The sequence below is a fragment of the Balaenoptera borealis genome (assembly GCF_965194805.1).
Source record: "Balaenoptera borealis genome assembly, chromosome: 14".
NCBI lineage: Eukaryota > Metazoa > Chordata > Mammalia > Artiodactyla > Balaenopteridae > Balaenoptera > Balaenoptera borealis.
Genome location: NC_138875.1, coordinates 76,815,423 through 76,837,956, shown reverse-complemented (window position 1 = coordinate 76,837,956; position 22,534 = coordinate 76,815,423). Strand labels below are relative to the sequence as shown.

The 22,534-nt window shown below is 54.3% G+C and overlaps 1 protein-coding gene and 1 long non-coding RNA gene across 2 annotated transcripts in view; one reads left to right on the top strand and one right to left on the bottom strand.

Annotated features, from left to right (window-relative positions):
- DTX1 (deltex E3 ubiquitin ligase 1) overlaps positions 1 to 22,534 on the top strand; it is a 36,952-nt gene that overhangs the window by 2,460 nt on the left and 11,958 nt on the right. Inside the window, exon 2 of the mRNA XM_082353985.1 lies at positions 15,072 to 15,750. Coding sequence (XP_082210111.1) covers positions 15,072 to 15,750 — 679 coding nt within the window. The remainder of the gene's footprint in view (positions 1 to 15,071; positions 15,751 to 22,534) is intronic.
- On the bottom strand, positions 4,838 to 15,437 carry LOC309610755. The gene is made up of 3 exons (XR_014234150.1): positions 15,352 to 15,437; positions 13,897 to 13,982; positions 4,838 to 5,577 (listed from the first exon to the last, which is right to left on the bottom strand). It is a non-coding gene; the product is annotated as an uncharacterized lncRNA (long non-coding RNA).

The following is a 22,534-nucleotide window of genomic DNA, read 5'->3' as shown; positions in this document are numbered from 1 at the left end:
CTTTCACTGCCGTGGCCCCGGTTCGATCCCTGGTCAAGGAACTAAGATCCTGCAAACCACGCAGCACGGCCAAAAGAAAAAAGAAAAAAAAAGACAGCCAGGGTCCTTAGTAGAGGTCTATTTGTGGGGGACCTATGCTGGAGATTCCAATGTAGTCGGCAAGCAAGCAAACACATAACCACACAGATCATCAGTTGCAGGTCTGAGAACATGAAATAAACTTGGTCTAGGAGTGGTCAAGAAGGCTAATCTGAGGAAGTCAGGTTTGAATAGAAATCTAAAGAATGAGTGTGGGAGACAGTGTTCCCAGCAGAGGGAACAGCCAGTGCAAAGGCCCTGTGGTGGGAAGGAGCAGAGTACGTTCAAATCCATTGCGTTTGGAGTGCAGTGGATGAGGGGAAGGTGGTACAAGATGAGGCTGGAACAGGGACCAGACATACAGCACTGGACAGCCGTGAAAAAGGGCTTTGGATTTTATCCTGAGAGTAGAGGAAGTCACCATTGAGTCCTGGTGCCAATCCTTCCAGAGAGGCAGCGTCCCTGATGGTGAATTGCTAGGCGTCCCCTGCCCCATTCTCTCTGGTTTATCCCGGAACCGTCTCTGGTGGAGGGCAGGGGTGTGACAGCAGGAGTGTGTTTTCTCCTTGGCTCAGTGGTCTGCATTCTGTAGGTTCAAAGCTAGCGGTGGGGGGGGAGGCTGCGGATTTTCCAGGGCGTGACTTATGGTCCTCAGAAGCAGCGATAGCCCCACCCGAGGTTGCCAACTTGGCCACTTTGCCCTTGATCTCCACACCTCTGTTCGGGGCTCCTTTTCTATCCCCACACCCCCACTTGGGCTCCTAACTCCCCAAACTCCCTCCATTCCCCCTTTCAGCAGGTCCCTTACTCTCAATGGCACCCCTCTTATGGGTCAGCCTCGCTGGATCCCCCAGAAGTTCAATTTCAGTCGTCTTCCCACTGCCCCCTCCGGGAGCTGCTCACTCCACACCTGCCCCCTGTTTGCTGGAAAAGGGAAAAAAAAATACTCATCCCTCCACAGGCTCCTGGGAGCCTGCCAAGACCCCCCAGCAAGGGAGGAAGGCCTGGAAACCTATGGGGCCGGCAGGGGACCTAGGATGCCTGGAAAACTGCTAGAGGGAGGGGCAAGATGTCTCCCACCAGATGTGTTATAATGTGATCGCCCACTTCTCCCAGGAGCAATACAAAGTCAAGGAAGGACATCTTGTCCTCATAGTTAATGGTCCAGGAAAGAGCCTCAAGCAGGCGTTGTCACCTGTCCAGACCTCAGTTTCCACATCTATGAAATGGGCAAGAGTATCGCTTTGCTAGCAGGACTGTTGAGTTGATGGAGAGAACCACACATGTTATTTTATCCCACAGACCTTAACTACCCACCATGTGCCTAGCATGTGCTGAACACTACAGATGCATGAAAGATGAGTCAGAGATCCTAAATCTTGAAGATGGTGGTACACAGACACACACACACACAAACAATATAAAGTTGTAAAACCCAAAGCTCACGTGTATGTACTGAAATGAACACAACCTCTCTCTAGATTTTCTAATTGTAAAATTCTTGATAGGTTCATTGAAGCTGAACTTTAAGTTTTTGTGGGAGGTAGCAGCATGCCCCAGCACCCTGACTTTGGAGCTGCAGACTTGCTGATAAGGTCAGATAGTAAATAGTTTAGCCTCTGTGGGCCCTACGGTCTCTATTGTAACTGCTGCTATAGCTTAACTCTCCTGCTCTAGTTTGAAAGCAGCCAGACAGTATGCAAATGAATGAATGTGTCTGTGTTCTGATAAAACTAGTTGCAGCCACTGACATTTGAATTTCATATCATTTTCACGGGTCATGAATTCTTTTTTTTTTCCCAACCATTTGAAAATGTAAAAACCACTCAGCTCGTGAGCTGTGCAAAAGCAGGCAGCGGGTGGATTTGACCCGTGGGCTGCAGTTCACCAACCCCTGCCCTAATATGTTCTTAACCTGCCCATGGGGTAGGAGAGCAGTGGTACCACGGCATGCCCAGTGTGGCCTATACAGAAATACTCGCTTCGTGGCGTGTGCCGAGGTGCACACGTGTGTGCATACACGCACACAGCACCAATCTGCTTGACCCACAAATGCCCTGTCTATATGCCTGTCATGCGGCCAGCGGAAGAAAGCCCAGATGTCAGGCTTGGACCACAAGGGAAGGGCCAGGCCTGGTCCCATGGGGGCTGCTGTTTGTTCAGCTGGTGCCCCGTCACCTCTCCCCTGCTGGGCTGTTTTCATCACTGTCTACAGGGGGTGAGGTTCCCTTTGAAGCCCAGCAGGTCTGGAACCCAAGTGGCAGGGATGCTGTGACCCTGGTGTTCCTTTCACAAGCATATGACCTAACCAGTTCCTAGGCAATTTCCAGATTTCTCCCTGAGCTCACATGGCTGGGGGCAGGGGGAGGGCCACCTTTCGGACTGACTGGTGACGCCCATTCTCTTCTCCCACTGCTGCTGGGGGCACTTATGGCAGCCCTCTGCCCATTCTGTAGATGGGACAGCTGAGGCTGGGTGAGGCCAGGCTGGGGACCATCCACAACTGCTGTCCCCACAACTCAAAGCACAGCTGTGCCTGGCAAGCTGTCAGGCTGGAGTCACAGGTGGCAGCTGGTTTCAGCACCTTTCAAGCCTACATCATCCCTTCTCTGGGTTGCTGGGGCTCCACTCAGCCCTGGTGCCCTTATGGGAACATCCTGTCTGAAGACACACTTAGGCTGTTGGAGACCAGGTGGGGCCACCCAGTGGGAAGAGCAGCCATCACTGGGGAAGGCACCGCCAGAATTTAGATTCCTAGGCAGGTCGTTGTATCGATGGAGAGACAGAGGCCCAGAGAGGGTGAGTGACTTACCCAAAGTCACACAGTCGATCACTCTTCTGGAACCCAGGCCTCTCAGACAGGTCTCAGGGTGGAGAATAAGGTGACATTCAACGAGCCAGCTGAGAGAGTCCCCTCCCCTTTCTCCCTTGAGAGCTCTGGCTTGTTGCCAGATTGTGTACCAAAGCAGGAACAGCCTGTGCAACCCCAGAGGCCTCCAGGGCCCAGCTACGCAGTTACAGGACCCCTTGGGACCCTCTCGCAGACAACCTGGAGGGCCCCAGGGGGCTGGGCCTGACACCAGGGGCAAGAAGGATGATGTGCATTTGGACCGGGAGGGGTCCGTCCACTGGTGGCCGCAGGTCCAACTAGTCCGTACGTGGGTGTCACGCCCTGGGCTGGTTCCTAGGAACTCAGAAAGAAGGACAAGACCCCTGCCAAACTGATTTCAGGGTCTAGTGAAGTCAAAGAGAAATATCAATACGTATCATGGGAACGGAAGTTGAACTCTTGGATTCAGATATAGATCTGAATTCCAGCCTGGCCCCTTGCTGGCTGTGTGACCATGGGCAAGCCGCTTAACCTCTCTGAGCCTCAGATTCCTGCTCTGTAAAATGGGAATAAGAATAGTCCCTACCTGAGAGGATTATTACTGTGAGGACTGAATGAGGTAACGTAGCTAAAAGCATGGAGAATATTACTTTGCTCATAGTACTCACGTTCAAGTAGGAAAAAGATCTAAACACCTCATAGGAGAGGTACAGGCTGCCCTTGGCCAAGTGATGTGGGCAGTGTGTGCCTGGGGCCTCTGAGAGGGAGGACTTCCTGGAGGAGGAATCCTCCAAGAGTCTGTATGGTTTGAGGAACACTTCTGGCCGGAGGAAACCCAGGCCTGAGTGGGAAACGGAGGCAGTGACAGAAGTGGGAAGAGGGAAGGAGGGGAAGGGGGGCCTCTTGAGTCCCACCGGGCATGGCTGGGCTGCCAGCTGTCACCCTTTAGCAGCCAGGCCCCAGGGGACCCAGAGTCACACTGCGGGACCAGCCTCGTTAATCATGGGCCCTTGGAGGCCAGAGCTAAAGCAGGCTGGGCAGGGGCTGACGCAGGCCCGTCCTGACCCATGTTATGCATAGCAAAGGTGAGGCTCAGAGGGTGGGGATCCACCTGCCCAAGCTAGGAAGAGATGGATCAGAGAGTCAGATCTAGGTGGTCTGTGGCGCCCGCCCTGCGCCAGGCCTGGCTGCCCCAGCACCTTGGACAGCGCCACCCACGGCTGGACCACTCCTGTGGGGTGTGGGTGTGAGAGATCCTGGGTCAAACCCTCCTCATAGCCTCTTCTCTCTCCTCTCATGTACCCTGCCCCTCCTGCTCCCCTCTCCATCCTTTCCTGCTCTCTCCAACCACCCCCCTCCTCATCGGTCCAAGGGAGCTAGGGTGTGACCTAGAGACGAGGGAGGTGATGGAAGCTGTGATGCGGAAGTGTGGGGCTGGAGTAGGGGAGGTGATAGGGAAGGTGATGAGAGCCGTGGAGGGGGGAGGGGCCGGGGAGGCGATGGGGCCTATGACTGGAGCTATTGATGGTGGGGTGGAGTTGCGGGTGTGATAAAGGGGACCGTGATGGGGAGGGTAATAACGGCTGTGATGGAGGGTAGTGAAGGTGATAAGGAGTGAAGGGGGAGGCATGGGGGTTCTACAGAGGGGGTGATGGGGGATGTGATGGGAGGGTAATGAGGAGGGGCCAGGATGGGGAGGTGATGGGGGCAGGACTGGCCACAGTGGAGCTGCCCATTCAGGCTGTGGGCAGTGGGATCCCTAGCTCCCTCCTCTGTGTGGTATTTTCAGGGTATGGAAGGTGCCCAGGGCCCTCCCACGCCTCCTTCCCCCCACATCTGTGTCTCCCTGGGCCTCCCTCCTTCCTCTCACTCCTGCATCACACCCAGTGGTAGCCACTCCGCAGCACAGCCTCCAGGTCCCAAGACAGTTGCCCCCCCATGAGCCCCCCTGGCCTCCCAGTCCACAAAGGCACCCCACCAGCCGCCAGCTGCCCTTGGCTGATACCAGCTGAGAGCAAGGGGCCCCAAATCTGGACCTGGCTGCCTCAGGGAGCCTTGTTGGTGAGGCCCAGGCTCTAGATTCCCTTCTTCGCAGCTCTTTGGTGACTGTGGGGTGGGGTGAGGGTGTGAGGGGGTGCTGGCTTTTGACTTTGGGTAAACCACACTCTCTCCACGAGCCTCAGTTTCCTCCTCTGTAATATGGGCCCAACAACAGGACCTATCTCCTGGGATTGTGGTCAGTATTAATTTGTTCATTCATTCAGCAGGAATTTAGTGAGCACCTTCTATGGGCCAGACACTGTCCTAGGCACTAGGGATGCAGCAGTGAACAGGACAGATACAAATCGCTCCCCTCAAAGCCCTTGTATTTTGGTAGGGGTGATGGGCATGATACAGGAGGCCAGACGCCGAGGAGGTCCGGGATATGGGGCTGTTCCTGATCTTTGGGCTCCAGGAGCAGGCAGGCTGGAGACTGAGTCCCCCCCCAGGTCCTGTGTAGCTGCATCCTTGCTCTGTCACCCTGGCCAAGCTCCTCTCCCTCTCTGGGCTCCTCCCATCGTCCCTCTGGAGCTGCTCCAGGCTGCCACCTCCACCTGCCTGAATAGGAGTGGCAGGCGGGTGATGGGCGATGGGAGGGAGTCTGGCACCGGGCCGTGGAGCTGAACGCCCTGAAATGCAGAACAAAGGAGGAAGCAATCAAAGAAGGCAGCGCTGGTGACCGGGACAGTCCTGCCAGCAGCTGCAGCGTAACCACCTCTTCTGCCGATGACAGGCTGGGCCCCGCCGCCACTGAGCCTTTGTCCCCTCTCCTGCCCACTGCAAGCAGAGCACGCCAGGCGAAGCGTAGGGTTCACCTGAAATTGCACATTATGGAGCCCTCCCCAGGTTCCTCTCTTCTAGGGAACAAAGGTTCACTCATGCCAAGGTCTTAGTCACCAGGGGCTGTGAAAATAAGAGTCAAGGAGCCTGGGGTCAAGATCTATCTCTAAGTTGTAGGTGATTTGGACAAAGCCCCTTTCGCTTTCTGGGTTCCAATTTCCCCATCCAGAAAGAGGCTGAAAATTCAGATGCTTCCAGGGCCCAGGCAGCCAATAGAAGTGTGTGCAGTGGCTGGGAAGGCAACGGCGTTCAACTGTTGTTCTCTAGTGCCTGGTACACAGTAGGCACTCAGTAAACACTTGAAAACATGAATGGAGTGACTGTGACTCAGCTTCTGCTAACTGTTGCCAAGAAGACCAATCCTTGTGGCTGCCTCTCTGGATATCTGGTGATTTTTGAAATCCAGACTTGAGTGAGCCCACCCCAGTTTTTAAATGCCTGGTCATTATATTTACAAGATGTAAATAGCGTGGCGCCCAAGACAAAATCAAATTCACCCTCAACTTGCAATCTCCAGCCTAGTCATTTGTAGTACTCAGGTAGGTTCACTTGTGTGTATTTGGTCATTCATTCATTCACTCACTCATTCATTCATTTAGCTAGCATTTTCCAAGTACCTACTTCCCTGCGCTCCTGGCTACGGAGGGATGCTAAGGTGGCTGAAAGCCAGCCCAGCCTTTGAGAGGCTTCCAAGCTGGAGGGAAGAGACGCCTCAACACTTAGTGAGCTCTGTGCTTTAATGGCGGTACTGCAGGTGCAAGGTGCTATGTGAGTCCCAAGGTGGGAGTGACTCTCCCTGAGGATGGCAGAGAAGATTTTAAGAGGACAGCGCTTGAGCTGAACCATGACAAGTGTGTAGGAACTCGGCAGGGAGGGAAGTGGGGTGGTGTGGGTTGAAGGACATTCCAGACAGAGGGAACAGCATGTGCAAATACACAGAGGCATAGCCATGCGTGATGTGTTCAGAGAATAACTAGAAGTTTGGTGTCGTTAGAGTGTGAGGCTGTGCGGACAGCTTGTAATGGGCCTTGAAGATGAGCTAAAGAGCTTAGGCTGATTCATTCGTAAGGGCACTAGGGAGCTATTGATGGGTGTTGGGCAGAGGAGTGATGTGGTCAGACTTGAGTTTGTGAAAGATCCTCTGGCTGCCTTGGGAGAATGCATTACAGGGTGCGAAAGGTGGAAACTGGGACATAGGACGGAGGCTGCTGCAGTAGTCTAGGCAAGCAGTCATGGTGGCTTGGACCAGGGTGGTGGCAGTGGAAGGGGGAAGAAGTTCAAATCTGGCTGGCTTGAATCCTGGCTTAATAACTTAGCTGTGTGATTTGGGTAAATCACTTCACCTCTCTGTTTTGGCAATTGTACAAGGCAATGATAATAATGGTACCTGTTCTGTAGAGTGTAATGTGGATTAAGAATTAACATGTGAAACACTTAGAGCAGTACCTGGCACAGAGTAGACCCTCTGTGAGTGTTTACCATCATGATGAGGAGGAGGAAGAGGATGTCTATTTCACAGATGAGCAAGCAGAGGCTTGGTAGGATCAGGGCAGTTGCCCAACACCACTGAGGGCTCCAGGAGATAGAGGACTCTCTGCTCCTTCTGTTTCCTACCCTCTCATCTCCATCTCTCAGCTGCTGCTGCCGTGCCTGGGGGTCTGAACCCGAGTGTGTTGGAAGCTAAGTGACTGGGAAGCCACACACACAGCCCATAAAGTGGGCAAAGCCAGCTTGCAGCTGCCAGCGGCCTCCAGAGCGAGGGCCTTTTGAAACCAATTTGAAGGTGGTAGCCTCTCCAAGTGCCGTGCAGCCCCTCAGCCTTCCCCAGGCAGGGCTGGAGAACCCCTCCCCTCTCCTGCCCAGCTGCCAGCAGACCCTGGGGAGCCTGGGCCAGCTTCAGATGTGCAGAAACCGCTAATGGGCCGTGGCTCTGTTGACAAGTCCCCTGGGAGAGTTTGGAGGGAAACAGAACACTGCGGGATTATTGATCACAGAGCGGGAGGGAGAGGGAGGTGCCCCGGGTCCACAGACTGCAGTTCGAATCCCAGCCCAGCCACCACCCCCAGGTGGACCTCCAAGTCCTCCCAAGGAGCCTCAGTTTCCCCATCTGCCAAATGGGGCTAACAATAGTGCACAAAACCTCTAGGGCTATCGCGAGGACTGGAGGGTGCACATAAGCCCTTGGCACGGTAGCTGGCACAGAAGAATTCGATAAAGCAGGATGGCTATTGTTACTGCTGTCAGGGAGTTGGCCAGCCACGCAGATAATCAGTCGAGGGGTTGAGGGAGAGGGTCGCTATTCCAGAAGGCCATATAACAGTCTGGGTTTGAACCTCAGCTGTGTCCCTTACTCACTGTGTAACCTCCGTGCCTCAGTTTCCTCCCCTGGAACATGGGCTAGTACAAGTGGAGCAGTGAAGGGAACGCCTGGAGCCGGGTGGCCTTGGGATGGCTTCTGGCTGGACCACTTCCTTGCAGATAACCTTGGACATGTTACTACCCGGCTCTGTGCCTCTATTTCCTTGCCTCTAGAATGGGATGGTGAATTCCCTGGCAGTCCAGTGGTTAAGACTCGGCGCTTTCACTGCCGGGGCCTAAGTTCCATCCCTCGTCAGGGAACTAAGATCCCTCAAGCTCCGCAGCGCGGCCAAAAAAAATAAAATAAAATGGGATGGTAATATCCCTACCTCATAGGGCCATTGTGAGGATTAAATGAGTTCACATGAGCCTGGGCCACAAAAGTGTGTTCTCTGAGCGAGAATGATGGTTATGATGACTCCTGGGTTGGGGGAGGAATCAGGAAACTACCCCATTGGGGCCTGGCCTCCAGTGGGTGTTGAACTCATGCTTAACCCACTGCCCAGCCCCCAATCACAGGCCTCAGCCAGCAGCGGGACTCCCCCCACCTGACAGGATGTCCCATGACTGCCTCCCACGGGCCCCCCTTCCCGTCAGGGTCTGGGTGCCCCCAAACTGAGGTCACTTCCCTCCGGGAAGCCACCCCCAGAGGGAGTGGTTTGCTGCTGGGCCTTGGGACTGGCTCAGCCCAGGGAGGAACACTTTGGAGGCTAGAGGGGCAGAGAGGAGGGCTCAGACCCTTCCCGTCTCTCTACAGAGTCAGCTTTTTCTTAAAGCCAAAAGCTGGGGGGCTGAGACACCCACACACCCCACCTTCAGGCAGAGGGGTCAGATCAGGACCACGTTCTCCAGCCAGAAACCTCTCACAGTGAAACAACTGAGGGCAAAGCTGAGGTAGTGAGTTCCCCGTCGCTGGAGGTATCCTAGGCTGGGCTACCACTTGGCTGAGTTAAACCCCTTAGAACCAGTCTAACCTGGCCTTTCCTTTGCTCCGTGAATGAAGCATTATCCCTAACCCTCCCAAGATTTCACTCTTCTGGGACCTCAGTTGTCTCCTGTAAAACGGGAATAATTCTGGTCCCTCCCTAGAAGGAACCGTATGAGGATATAATGAGATAGTGCAAGGAAAGTGCTGAACACAGCCTCTGGCACATAGTGGGGACTCAGTAAACGTTAGCTTTATTGGTATTGCTGTAGCTGTTGTCTTCCCCCCCGCCCCCCGCCCCCCGTCCCCCCTCTCTGCTCCTCCGTCTCTTGGCCTAGCTCTCTCGTTCTCCCTGACTGTCCCTGACTGTCTCAGTCTCTAGGCTTCAGGATTCTGTTTCTTTTTTTTTAATATTTATTTATTTATATATTTATTCTGGTTGCACTGGGTCTTAGTTGCGGCATGCCCGATCTAGTTCCCCGACCAGGGATCGAACCTGGGCCCCCTGCACTGGGAGCGTGGAGTCTTACCCACTGGACCACCAGGGAAGTCCCAGGATTCTGTTTCTTTAAGTCTCTCTGCCCCCCACTCTCCTGTATCTGCCTTAGTATTTCCCATTTTGATCTCGGCCCTCTGTGCATGTGCGTCTCTCTCTGTCTCTGTGCCTCTCTCTCCCTCTTTTTTTTTTTTTTAAGATTTTTTTTTTTTATGTGGTCCAGTTTTTTAAAGTCTTTATTGAATTTGTTACAATATTGCTTCTGTTTTATGTTTTGGTTTTTTTGGCTGTGAGGCATGTGGGATCTTAGCTCTCTGCATTGGAAGGTGAAGTCTTAACCACTGGACCGCCAGGGAGGTCCCCTCTCTCCCTGTCTCTTGCTCCCCCCACCTGTGTCTCGATCTCTCTTTGGTTGTCTCTGCCCCAGGCATGAACTGGTCACTGGCTGCAGTGGCTGCGGCCGTCCCCACACCCGGTCCCCAGGGGCCCAGCTCCTGCAATCCTCCAGCTGACATTTGGCCAAAGCCCCTTTCCCCTCAGTTCAGCTGGAACAAGATTGGAATTTTTCAACCAAACATTCCTAAGAAACAAAGGAGGGGGTAGGGGGAACAGGGAACAAAAACAGACACAGAAACAGGCCCAGAAATAGTACGTGCTTGACACAGGTTCCTAACTGCCACGGGGACACCGACCCTCGTGGCCAGCGCAGCTGGGTGCCCGTGAGGCCAGAGAAGGGGAGTGGACCCAGCAGAGCCGGTCCACGTTAGAAAGACCAGCGTGCATCCAGGCCACCAGTCTGAGGCCCTTCCCATCTCCCAGGCTGAGGAACCTCCAGCCTCATCTTAGACCCATTGTTCTGGCCGAAAATCTAGGCCAGGGCCACTGGGGAAGAGAAAAGAGTGCTTCCGCCGCTGCTCCCTTGGAAATCTCGAGATCGCAGCCCAGGCAGGTCACCAGGGAACCAGCTGGCCCCCCTCGGCCTGGTGCACGGCCAGCGTGAGCTGGGAGGTGGACGGACAGGCAGGCAGGCAGCGCTGGGCGCTTCAGGGTGCAGGGCCCAGCGGGGAGGACGGCAGCTGCCCTAATTACTCCAGCTCGCCAGGTTCCGATCTCGTTTGAAAAGGACTCCAGGGACGCAGCCTTTAATAACTACCAGTAAACAGGCAGGAAAATCAATACCTGCTAAATAGAGCCCTGGAGAGAGGGACGCCTGGGCTGGCTGGCCCTGAGCTGGCTGGGAGGAGCTCCCGGAGTCCTTTGTTACAGAGCTGGCCAATGCTGACCTTTGGAACCCTGTCCCTCCTTCCCCGGGGACCCCTTGTGCACTTTGGCCTCTGCTCCAGTCTGCACTCCCTCTCTATCAAGACCAACCCCTCCTCTTTCCCACTCCCTCTGAGCCCTGACCTATGCCAAGTAGGTTGCCTGTTTCAGTTGCAGATGCCTCATTTGCGCCTTGTGCCTAGTGCTGGGAACAAAAACATAGATCTGACCTGGTCCTTGTCCTCCTGAAAGTCATCAACCAGTGAGGGAGATTAAGAACAAAAACAAATCACTTAATGATAGTGCAAAGATATACATGCAGTAAAAAGCTGCATGTGCTAGCTATAGCAGCAGAACGGAAAAGCACTTCCTGGAGGAGGTGGGCACGTAGAGGGTTTTGTTGGGTGAATAGGAGTTTGCCAAGTGACCAAGGGCTGGGAAAAGGTGAATGTGGGTAATGTATATAATAATAACAGCATCTTAGCTAACATTCCTCAAGCACTTACTGTAGCCAAGCGCTCTGCCAAGCATCTATGACGTGCATTATCTTACTTTGCCCCACAGTAATTCCTTGGGGGTGGGTATTAATACCTCCATTTGACAGATGAGGACACTGAGGCTAAATGTGGAGCCAGGACTGGCACATGGCCTGTGAGACTTCTGAGCTGTTTCTCTCAACCACTTCACTCTGCCCCTCCCGCCCCTGACCCTGCCCTGCCCAGCTCAAGACCTGGCACACAGAGGTGATTAAATATAGCAAGTTCCCACCCCCTGCCTTCCCATTCAGGGGTTACACCTTCCATGTAACACAGCACCTCAACCCTTAACTGGGAGGCTAGTGGTGGTACTTTGGACACATCGGACCTGAAGATCACCTGTCACGAGCCCTCATTTTGCAGATGAGGAAACTGAAGCTCTGAGAGGGGAAGACCAGGACTCAGGAGCAGAGTGGGAACAGGATCCCAAATTTTCCCTCTAACTAATCCCCTCTCAGGCCTGCCCTGGAAGAACACCGTTGTCAAGGAAAAAGTCAATATGCGCACGCTAAATTAAAATGATAAAACAGACTGGAGAATGAGGCTGCCCTGGAGGCCTGGGAGGGGGGAGTTTTCATTTGATTGACTGGCACATTACAGGAGCCCGGGGACTCCACGCCCACCACGCCGCTCTCATTACAGCTACAGCTCTGTGCCTCGACTTCCCCAGCTCTCGGAGTCCGGGTGGTTGACAGGGAGCAGGGGATAGCCCATAGACCTTGGGATTCAAACAGAGGAGAGAGCAGAGGACTAGCTGTTTCAGCCCTGGGTCGGGACCCAAGTGAAGGTCAGATAGAGTCTGTGCCCAGGAGAGAGAAGCTTAAACAAGGCAGGGGAAGGAGGGGGTCCTCAGGATGGACCACGATGGGTCCTCATCCATCTGGCTGCAGGTTCCAGGGCCAGGCACCCTGGGGTTGTGCCAGTTGACAGTGGAAACACTCCCCATGTAGGGAGGGCCCACTGCATGCTAGGTACAGGGCATAGAGCCAGGAGGAAAGCAGGCAAGATCCCTGACCTTGTGCGGGGGAGACAGAGAGTAAAGCAAGTCTGCAGATGAATGTATCATGCAGGTAGCACTGAGTGCCAGGAAGAGAGATAGAGCAAGGGAAGAGGATGGCAATGGAGGGCAATGGAAGGGTGGCGTTTCCAATGAGGGGATGTTTGAACAGAGACCTAAAAGAAAGGAGGGAGAAAACTGTGAGACCGTCTGGGAGTGGCTAGGTCATATTCCAGGGGGAGGGGACAGCAAATGCAAAGGGCCTGAGGCTGGACATTGCTTCAGATGTTTGAGGAACAGCAATGGGGCCAGGGAGTGAGTGAGAGGTGGGCTTTATAGACCCGTGGGACTTTGTAGAGGCTTCATAGACAATGTGGTGCTTTGTAGGTCATGGCCAGGACTTTGACTTTGACTCCAAGTAAGCAGGGAACCATGGGAGAATTTTGAGCCGAAGGAGAACGTGATCTGACTTGCATTGAATGAGATCCCTCTGGCTGCCGTGTGGGGAAGAGACGACAGAAGGCAAGGACAGAAGCAGTGACCAGTAATGAGTCTACTGCAATAGTCCAGGCAAGAGAAACACAGTGGCTTGGACCAGGTAGATTTGGTGCGATGGGGAGAGGGAGAAGTGGTCAGATGTGGGATGTATTTGAAGACAGAGACCACTGGATTTACTGATAGATTGGATGTGGGGTATGACATGAGAAGTCAGGGATGGGTCCAAGGATTGGGGGTTTGGGGCTTGAGCAAAAGGAAGGATGGAGCTGCCAGTAACTGAAACAAGGAAGGCTTCAGGAGGAGCAGGTTTGGAGTGGAGGAAGATCACAGCTCTGCTCTGGCAGAGCTGAGTTTGGGAAGCCCATTGGACCTGCATGGGAAGGTGCAGAGGGAGCAGCTGGATACACAAGTCTGGCTCTAAGGGGAGAGGATATTGGAATCATCAGAGTAGAGACACTATTTGTCTTGATGGATCCTTTTAGCAACCTTATAAGGAAGGTCTGCTTGTGCATTTTCGAGATGATAAAACTGAGGCTCAGAGCCATTGAGTCGCCTGACCACAGACACACAGCTGGAAAGTTGGGCAGGTGGGGCTTGAAATGAGGTCTCTCTGCCTCCCAGCCCTGGTGCCCCACCCAGACCCTGTGCTCTGTGGCTATTCTCACCAAATCCTCCCAGCAGCCCCGTGTGAGAGGGGAGGGGTGGCTCATGGATTATCATCACCTTCATTTTCAAGATGGGGCCACCGAGACTTAGGGAGACTTAAGGGACTTGCCCACAGTTGAGGAGCAGTCAAGTGTGCAGCCTTCCTGCCAGTGTGCCACGTGAACCCAAAGAATCTCTCCACACTGGCCCCAAGGCACAGAGCAGGCTAAAGGCACTGAGAAGTCTTGCAGCCTGGACCTTGTTCATCTCTTTTTAACCCAGTGTCCATGGAGCCTTACTCTCAGGAAGCATCTAGAATTGGGAAGCATGGAGCAGAGGTTGGGAGCCAAACTTCAGGGCCCCTGTTTTTAAAATGGGAGCATGAATACCCACCTGGCTGGGGTTGTCACGCGGTTATGTTCATTTTGAATGACCGCTCAGCACGAAGCCCTCCACAGAGCAGACAGGCAGCATGTTTGCTAAAAGAAGGAACAGATAAATGAACAGATGCGTGAAAAAAGGAATAAATAAGTGGATGAAGGAATGGACCAATGCAAGGATAGCAAAAGGCGTGAAAGAATAAAATAACCGAACTCAGAATGGATCAATATCTGAACTAACGAATTCATTCACACATTCAGCAAATATCTAGTGAACACCTACTGTGTGCAGGCGCTGGGGATACAGCAGTGAATAAAACGAAGTCCTTGCCTTGTGGCAGTGACATTCTAGTGGGAGGAGACAGACAGAAAGGAAGATATATATGTAACATATAAAGTATACCAGATGGAACAGGGAAGGAGAGAGGGGAAAGGAGGAATGTGGAAGGGTGCACATTTTTATATAGGATGGTCGTAAGTGAAGGAATGACTGAAATCATGGATAAAGTTGCTGAAGGAGAATAAGTGCAGGTATGAATGATGGCAGGCATGGGTGAATGAGCTAATGAGAGAATTACTGAATGAATGAACTGAGGAATACATGAATGCACAAACCAAGGCATGAATAAAGGAATGCACGAATGAAAGAATTAAGGAATGCATAAATGAACTTGTGCTTGAAGTAATTAATGAATGGATGGACTGATGAATGGATTACTGAATGAGTGAACTAATGAAGGAAAGAAGGACCATCAGTGTCGGCACGGTCGTGGCCTCTGTTGATCCCGGCTCCCACCCCAGGCTCTGACTCTGCTTCCCACCCCCCTCCTTGTCTAAACAGCCCACACCCCCTTCTCCCTTCTCCCCCAGGGCCTGTGATGGGCCACTGCTTCAGTGCCTGTGTTGACCCTTGAGTGGTGGAGGCAGCTTGCGTCCCCTGCCCCCCTTGCTGACTTGCATCCCCGTCCTGACACCCCGCTTCTTTGCCTTCCACGCCCCGCTCCCCGGGCCCGCGCTCCTCTCGCCCCAACCCATATGTGCTGACCCTCAAGCTCGCCCCTGCCCGTACTGACCCTCCACCCGTGCTGACCCCGGTGTTGTCCCCCGCCCCTCCGGCCTGTCCCGATCCCCCTGGCCGCGGATGTTAACGGCCCTCCGTCCTGACTCCCGTCCCCCTTGTGAGCACAGGCACCATGCGGCCGGTGCGGCGCAACTTCTACGACCCGTCGTCGGCGCCGGGCAAGGGCATCGTGTGGGAGTGGGAGAACGACGGCGGCGCGTGGACGGCCTACGACATGGACATCTGCATCACCATCCAGAACGCCTACGAGAAGCAGCACCCGTGGCTCGACCTCTCGTCGCTCGGCTTCTGCTACCTCATCTACTTCAACAGCATGTCGCAGATGAACCGCCAGACGCGCCGGCGCCGCCGCCTGCGCCGCCGCCTGGACCTCGCCTACCCGCTCACCGTCGGCTCCATCCCCAAGTCGCAGTCGTGGCCCGTGGGCGCCAGCTCGGGCCAGCCCTGCTCATGCCAGCAGTGCCTGCTGGTCAACAGCACGCGGGCCGCTTCCAACGCCATCTTGGCTTCGCAGCGCCGCAAGGCGCCCCCCGCGCCCCCGCCGCCCCAGCCGCCGCCCGGAGGACCAGCGGGCACGCTCGCCGTGCGCCCCAGCGCCACCTTCGCAGGCGCCGCGCTCTGGGCCGCGCCCGCCGCCGGCCCCGCCGAGCCCGCGCAGCCCCCCGGCGCGTCCCCGCGGAGCCCGAGCGCCCCCAGCGGCGCGCCCACCCCGGGGCAGAACAACCTCAACCGGCCCGGGCCCCAGCGCGCCACCAGCGTGAGCGCGCGCGCCGCCATCCCGCCGGGGTAAGCCGGGCCCTGGGCGCAGGGGTGGCTGCCCTCTGGGGCTAGGAACAAAGAATTACAGTAATTATAATAATCACAAGTAATATCTAGCATCTATGAAGTATTCGCTTTGTGCCAAGCGTTAACTAAGCACCTTAACCCTCATTTATCTCCAGGCACAAGGACCCTGTGAGGTAGGGAGCGCCGTCATCCCCAGTTTACAGATGAGGAAACTGAAGCATGGGGAGAGTTAGTAACATTTCCCAGATCACACAATTCACAGTGATGGGTCCATAGCAGCAACTATAATGGTGTACAGTCCATGTTTACTATTTACTAAACTCTTTATCTACACCACCTCATTTATTACACACACACACACCCCAAAATTCCACCATGCCCCTGTTACAGACGGGGAGGCTGAGGCGGGGAGAGGTATGGCACCTGCTGAGGGCCACCCAGGTGGAGAGCAGGGTTTGGAATTCACACCAATTCCAGGATGCTGTGCTGTGTTCTCTGTGAATTTTTAGAGGGTTTCCACCCCTGCCCCAGTCCATACCCATGTCATGTGGAGGCTCAAGCAAGCATTAGGGCCTTGTCCAAAATATTTCCCCTATAGGCCACATCTAAATATCACTGTCGCTTGGGGCTAATACTATGATTTTCAAGCTGGGCTTTAGGGACTCCTGGCATGACCCGAGATAGTGGCAGGAGAGGGTGGTGCTTAAGAAGTCAGGCACACAAGAGCCAGCCTCTCTGCTCTTGTTTTAACCAGAGCAGCCCTTTTTGGAATCTCTTTTGTGGACTGGCTTTCCCAGCAGGATTTCACTGAGGAAGGGAACCCGGCTCATACCAGTTTTGGAAGTCCTTGGACTAAGGCATCCAGGCCCCCCACCCCGGGTTAGGGACCCAGTGAGGCTGTCAGCTCCCCACCCTGGAGCCCAGGTTCAGTTGATCTCAGAAGAGAACCAGGCCCTGAAGTGGTGGGAGAGAGAGGGAGGAGCAAAGACCTTGACCTTGAGATAGACCAGAGGGAAGAGAGCAGGTGGGGTGTGGGTCGTGGTGCCCAAAAGGAGGAACGGGCACCAAAAGTCAGCTCTGCTCTTATCCCTCTGGCATGGCCCAGGAGAGTGACCGTGCTGATCTGACCTCAGCAAAGGTCAGGCATGGAGACAACTTTTGAGGTCACCGTATCCAGGTCTCCCCTTTCACCAACGGAAACTGATGCCTGGGGAAGGGAAGGGACCCTGAATTAGGCTGCCCTTCTGAACCTTTGAGAGTCTGACTGCTTGGGTTCAGATCCCCTCTTGGCAGCCACTTCTGAGCTGTGAGATCTGAGGCAAGTCTCTCCCCTTCACTGAGCCTCGGTTTCATCATCTGTCAAATGGAAGCTGTGTGCCTCATCATAGCACCTACATCGCAATAGCCCTGCAGTGGCAGCGGGACTACCACTGTTATCCAGGGCGCGGGCTGGTCTGAGGGGCAGGGGAGCTGTGATTTTCCCTGGGAAGGACTACAGCAACCACCACCTGCCAGCCTCGTCCTCCCTCCCCCTCCTCACCACCTTCCCCTCCAGGTCATTCCTCTATGGCCCGACCGTCCCAGTGCCCACAGAGAGGAGCCCTGAGGAGGTCAGGGAAAACATCTTGGGGAAGCACTGCGGGAGGGACTTACCCATCTGGGCATCACAGACAGGTATACACTGTGGCTCCCTGTAAATTGTGACCTGGCTCTGGCTCCCTTATGAAAAGAGAGGGCTGGAGGGCCCCAGAATAAGAAGAGTAGAACAGCAAGTTGGAGTAGATGCAGGAGGGGGCAGAAGCGGGAAAGTCCCAGGGGCCTTTGCAGCAAGAATTCAAGAACCTTCTCTCCGGGGCTGTATTGTTGAAACCCACTAGTGGATTATGAAATCAGAAGGTTGTAACCAGAATTTTCTGGGAATGGAATGGAATAGAATCGAATAGAAAAGAAAATATTGGCATGTGTCATACATAGCAACAGTAAGAATTGTTCCATGAACCTTTTGCATGATTTCTACATGTGTTTAATGGGTCACCAGGTGAAATGAATTTCTTAGTCACTGGTGAAACTTTTGAAAACCACTGTTTTACGGCAAGCTGGGAATTACTCAGTTTTAATTGCTCAGTATCGGTTCTCCAAATGTGTGCTGTGGGTGCATGTTTACAGAGACCAACAAGACAAACAGGGTCCAAACTGCCAGACATACAGCCAGCAAACGAGTAAATGAACACAATTGCTGGAGAGAGAGGGAAGTGCTGGGGAAGGTGGTGGGATGGGGTGGTGTGGTTGAGAGGGAACGGGATAGTCAAGGCAGACCCCACCGAGGAGGTAGGTAGCCGGACCTGGAGAAAGGCTGTTCCAGACAGAGGGAACAGCATGCACAACTTCAGTGGGGCTTAAAGGACACGGCGTGTTTAGAGAAGGGCTAGAGGTGTGGGAAGGCTTGGAGTGTGAGGTGCCAGCGAGAACAGAAAAGGGCATCCCAGGCAGGGGCAGTGCAAGTGCAAAGGGGCAGGGGTGAGAATGAATCCAGCAGGTTCTGGAGACTGCGCAGGGATAGAGGTGGAACGGCAGGGGCTGAGATTTTTTCCATGTTGGGAGTACAGAGCCAGATTGCAGTGCCTGAGGTGGGGCCTGGGCTTGGTGCTGCCAGCAGTGGGGAGCTATAGAGTGTGCTTGAGCTCAAGAGGGCTCTGGAGAGAAGAAAGATTTCTCCCTGGGGGTGCTGATCATTAAACATGTCCTCCTCTGACCTGCCAGCACCCTGCTCTCCCCAGCCATGTGCCCCCTACCCAGTCTGTATCACTCCCCCTCCTCTTCCTGGGAGCTGTTTCTGACCCTCTCTGAGACCAGACATTGGCCTGGAAAGGGGACATGGGGGACTGATGGGGCTCCCTCGTCCCTCCCTGGCCATGTAGACCCTGCCCAGTCTCACCCCTGCCCCTCTAACAGACCCTCCCCAGCCAGACAAGCCTGGGTGGAGGCCCCCCCAACCCTCATCTCCAAGGAACTCCAGCTAAAAATACCCCTGGTTCAGAGTGGGGGGTGGGGTGGGCACAGGACACGTGGAGTCTCCTGCTGAGTGAGGGGAGTGGGAGGAAGGAGGCATGGGGATGGCAGACCCTGGTTCCTCCAGACTGAAGCTTCCCGTTGCCAAGGCAACTGAGGCCCTGGTGCGGCCTATGACGGGAAAGGGATGGGGTCTCTGAGGAGCTGGGCAGCCAGGCCCCCCACCTCCACCCTGATCCCCAGAACCCACAGAGCCCCTCATGGCCCTTCTCACGGTCTCTCTGCCTCTGTGTTTATGTCTGTCATTGTGCCTGGGCTGCCATAACACAGTGCCACAGAATGGGGGGCCCAAGCAACAGAAATGTATTGTCTCGCACTCTGGAGGCTGGAGGTCTGAGATCAAGGTGTCGGTAGGGTGGGTTTCTTGTGAGGCCTCTCTCCTTTGGCTTACAGATGGGCACCTTCTCCCTGTGTCTTCATATCATCTCCCCTCTGTACCTCTGTGTCCAGATTTCCTCTTTATAAGGACACCAGCCATATTGATTAGGGCCCAACCTAATGACCTTGTTTATAACTTGATCACCTCTTCAGAGATCCTGTCTCCAAAGTGTCCGGGGGTTTGGGGGGCGTTAGGACTTCAACACATGAGTTCTGGGGTGAACACAGTTCAAGCCACAGCAGTGTGTCTGTGACTTTCCTGTTACAGCTTTCTGAGTCTCAGCCTCCCTTTCAGTCTCTCTCTTTCTCCCTGTGACTGTGTCTCCTTGTCTCGGTCTGTCTGTCTCTTGTTCCTTCTCTCCTGCCTTTTTCTTTCCCTCTCATCAGCTCTCTCCCTCCCCTGCTCCCTTCTCTCCACCCTCCCTCTCCCCTGCCGAGAGAGGTGCATGGCTTCCCCTCCCTGGCCTCAGTTTCCCTATCTGCCAAATGGCGCTAAAATCACCCCAATCCACACGTGCTGGCTCAGCAGAGCTGATGCGCGTGCAAATGCGTTTCAAATCACCGCACGTGATCGGTGTGCAAGGGAGGGGTGAACTCTGACGTCATTCTTTGTCATCCTTCTCACCTCCCATCCTCATCTCAGGACGGAGGTCCAGAGAGGGGCACTGACTTGCCCCCAGGCCACACAGCCAGTGGGGCCAGAGTGTCCCCCTGGCCAGGGTTTTTTTCCACTCCCCCTGTGACGGGGCGGGAAGCCAGCTGGCAGCCGGGGCCTGGGGGACAGACACACAGGGGTGGGAAAGATCCGCCCTGTCACCTGAGAGGGCAGCATCCAGCACTTTGGAACACAGCTGTGGGACAGACTCAGAGTTTCCAGCCCACGTGGTGGAGGGGAGAGGGAGGGGGACAGCTGCAGGCCTGTTTCCGTTTACTGAGCGCTCAGTATGTCCCAGACTCCATCTCACGGCTTTTACATGCATCGCCTCTCTCGATGTACACAGAAACCCAAGGTGGCAGGTCCTAGTATCCCCATTTTTCAGATGAGGAAACTGAGGCTCTGAAAGGCTGGCACTTGCTCAAGGTCACGCGATTAGGACTCTGATTCAAAAACCCCAGTCGGCCACGGTACTGGGGTACCCCACCCCCCTGGCTGCCCACTCCAAGTTTCCAGCCAGGGTCCCAGAGACCTGGCCCTGATTCCACAAGGTGTTGTGGAGTCCAGGGAGTAGATGGACCCACAGAGGCTGAGTTTGGGCCCAGCTTCTGTGTCTCCTCTCACTGTGTGACCCCAGTGGAGCTCATTGCCCTCTCTGGTCCTGTTTTTGCACCTCTGAAGTGGGGCTGGCAACAAAGACCAACATGGGGGCAGATATCAGAGTGCCTGCATTTTCAAATCTGCCCCTAGCAGTGGGAGAGGCGGCTTACCCCTGCCCCTGCCCATACATCCCTATCAGACGAGTACGATGTTGCCAACCTAATCAGTGCCATCGAGATGCCATTTGAGGTTTTTTTTTTTTTTTAATATTTACTTATTTATTTATTTATTTTTGGCTGCGTCGGGTCTTAGTTGCAGCATGTGGGATCTTCCGTTTTGGTGCATGGGCTCTTGGTTGCGGTGCGCAGGCTTCTCTCTAGTTGTGGTGCGCAGGCTCCAGAGCGCATGGGCTCTGTAGTTGCGGCACGTGGGCTCTCTAGTTGTGGCGCATGGGCTCAGTTGCTCCGCGGCATGTAGGATCTTAGTTCCCCGACCAGGGATCGAACCCGCATCCCCTGCATTGGAAGGCGGATTCTTAACCACTGCACCAGCAGGAAAGTCCTGCCATTTGAGTTTTCATACATCTGATTCTTAGCCTGAGAACCTCTTCCTGTTTACTGGCCACCAGTGATTCCTTCTTTTACCAATCACTTGTTTATTTCTTTTGCTTCTTCTCTTGGGCTCTTTACTGCTTCCTTATTGATTTGCAAGCGCTCCTCCTGCATTAAGGGTATTAACCCTCTAACTATCATCTTCCCCCAGTTTGCTGTTTCTTTTTACCTTCTTTATAGCCTATGTTTGTCTGCTCTTTAATTAGTTAATTTTTTTATGTTCAGCAACTACTGTGTACCAGGCACTGTTTGGAGCCCTGGAGATACAACCATGAGGAAAACAGACAATCGCTGCCCTCCTGGAGCTCACATTCTAGTGAGAGACAAACAATAAACAAAATAAATAAATTCTAGAATATGGTAGAGAGTAGTAATGATTACAGAGGTAAAATAAAGAAAGGAAGGGGTGTAGGGGGTGGTGGGAGGGATGTAATTGTAAACAAAGAGGTCAGAAAAGGCCTCACTGAGAATATAATATTTGAGAAAGGATTGAAGGAGGTTGAGACGCAAGCCACGCAGAGAACTGGGGGGAGAGCATTGCAGAGAGACCAGCTTGTGCAAAGGCCCTGAGGCAGGAGCAGCCCTGGTATGTTCGAGGAGGCCAGTGTGGCTGGAGAGGCTACAGGGGATGTGGGGTGGGAGAAGAGGTCAAAGATGAAATGGGGCCAGTCCTGCAGGGCCCCGAAGGCTGTGCTGAGGACTTCGGCTTTTACTCTGCATGGGATGGTAGCCAGCGGGGTTGGGAGCTGGCGCCAGACTGGCGTGACTTTGTTGTCACAGGTTCAATCTGGATACGGAGAATAGGTGGGGAGGTGGGCTTTGATGTGGTGGGTGTGTTTGGGTGTTTTCCTTCTTCTTTTCATTTCCTGCAGTGATTTTACATTTATGTTCTAAAGAATCCACATTTTGTTTCTCCGGCTCTTTCCTGGGTATTACGTTTAAATGCTTCAAAAGTAACAAAGTCCCGAAAGGCACAACATGAAAAGTCTCACCCTCACCATGTCCTCATGGGGCCCCTGGCCTGCCCACCCTCCCCCTTTTCCTGTCCTGGCTGGAGTGCCTTGGCTGTCATACTGCCTCTCCTCTCGCTGGGCTCCCCCAGCGCCTCACTGCAAGGTCACACCAAACTGCCCCATCCCCCGCCCCCCAGACCTGAAGCACTTCCTGCCCTGCTCCCTGGGAGGCCAAACCACACACTTCTGTCTACGTGGCTGCTGCCCGGGGCCGCCGTGGGAACCAACCGACAGCCCTCCCCTCCCCTCCCTTCCCTTGCCTGGGCTCCACCCCGCGCCGACGGAGCAGGGAGACCAGGAGGGTAGGGGAGGGTGACACGGAGCCCCCAGGCCTCTGGATAAACCTGGGCCCTAAATGACAGCCACCCCTCAAAATATCGCTCTAGGGGGACTTTAGTACCGTTGAACCCCTGGGAGTGGACGGGGTCAGGGGTGAGAGGTCCCATTTGACAGAGGGG